Source organism: Frankliniella occidentalis, unplaced genomic scaffold (assembly GCF_000697945.3).
Source record: "Frankliniella occidentalis isolate FOCC.00 unplaced genomic scaffold, Focc_3.1 Scaffold565, whole genome shotgun sequence".
In the NCBI taxonomy this organism is placed as follows: Eukaryota; Metazoa; Arthropoda; class Insecta; order Thysanoptera; family Thripidae; genus Frankliniella; species Frankliniella occidentalis.
Genome location: NW_026267681.1, coordinates 12792 through 14198, shown reverse-complemented (window position 1 = coordinate 14198; position 1407 = coordinate 12792). Strand labels below are relative to the sequence as shown.

Genomic DNA, 1407 nt, shown 5'->3' with positions numbered 1-1407 from the left:
CATATATTGGTGGGAAAGTGATTGAAAAGACGGAACAATGTTAAATCGAAACAAATCTAAAACGCAACCACCAGCCTGCAGATGCACTCAAGATCAGTTTCCTTTCGATTTTTACTACTTGCATTCTGTAATGGTCAAGCCAAATTCCAATATTACGTGCTGTGTTAATTTTGGGCATACTTTAAGACAGAAGATTAAACTGAAATTGTTGGAAACAGGAGTGGACCCAACCTAATGAATTCCACACTCCTCAGCTTTCTATCAAGGTCTGTACTGGTTAAATCATATTGTTATCTATATTTTGCTTTGAAGTTCTTGTTTTTGCATAGTTTCCCAAATATTACAATTTTAGTTGTGCTTAACCTATTATATCTGTCTCTGTTTATAGGATGTCAACCAGCTAAACTTTGATTACGTGCAGGACAGTATTCAAGATGAACAAGATCGAAGTCTTAAAGTGCGGTGAGTTCACAAAAATATTTACCTGTTATAGACTATTAGGTTTCCATCTGTATTATCAGTTGTGGATGCACAATTTAAAATTACAATTTGAAGTGAACAGTTATTTATGAAAGACTGCAGTGAGATGTACTAAATAGCTTTAAAACTAAACATATTTTTCACATGAACTCTTAAAGTTCTGAGTGTAATACAATATCGGATGAGTGGGTATTAAACCAGCATGCGTGCCCTTATTTACTAAGCAAAATTTTTATAGAAAATCCTGGAAAAATAAAAAGGCCATGAAAGTGAGATCCTTATAGAAAAAAATGTAATTTTTTTAAACAGTAGCCTTCTATTAGAATTAAATTTTGTCAAGGCCCTTCAGTACAAGCTGTGTGCCAAGTTTGGTGATCACTGGCCATTCCACTTTTGGGTAATACACTTAACCGTTTCTCAAGTAGAGTTCAACCAAATATTTTTCTGACGTGGCAAGTATATTTTCTTAAAACTGTTGCTGGTGGTTAAAAACCAGTTCTATGTAGTGTTATTGTTTGTGAAATAAAATTACATGTAGCGACAAAGATTCATTTCAATATATTAGTAAGGATTTTACGCAATTATAGTTTGAGTAAAACATTGGCAGTTACATTGGGTGTTTTAAAAACTATAGAATGGTCTAACCCACTGTGTTTAGAATCAATTGCAAGATGATTATTTAGAAATTGTTTCACATTGTTTACCTGGAAACAATTTCTAAAAATAATCTTGCAATTGATACCAAAAACACTGGGTTAGAACATTCTATATTTTTTAAAACACCAAATGTAACTGACAAGGTTTTACGAAAACAATAATTGCGTAAAGTTCTGACTAATATATTGAAATGAATCTTTGACGCTACATGCTACTTTATTTCACAAGCAATAACACTATGTGAAACTGGTTTTTAACCACTAGTAACCG

At 32.5% G+C, this 1407-nt stretch overlaps 1 protein-coding gene across 1 annotated transcript; it reads left to right on the top strand.

Moving 5' to 3' along the window:
• LOC127751568 (uncharacterized) lies at window positions 1–462 on the top strand (the record flags this gene model as incomplete). The annotated part of the gene is given in 3 exon segments (XM_052275297.1): window positions 1–133; window positions 219–266; window positions 389–462. Coding segments are annotated over 3 exon segments (218 nt in total), but the record flags the coding sequence as incomplete, so codon positions are not given.
• Between the last annotated feature and the right edge of the window lie 945 nt (window positions 463–1407).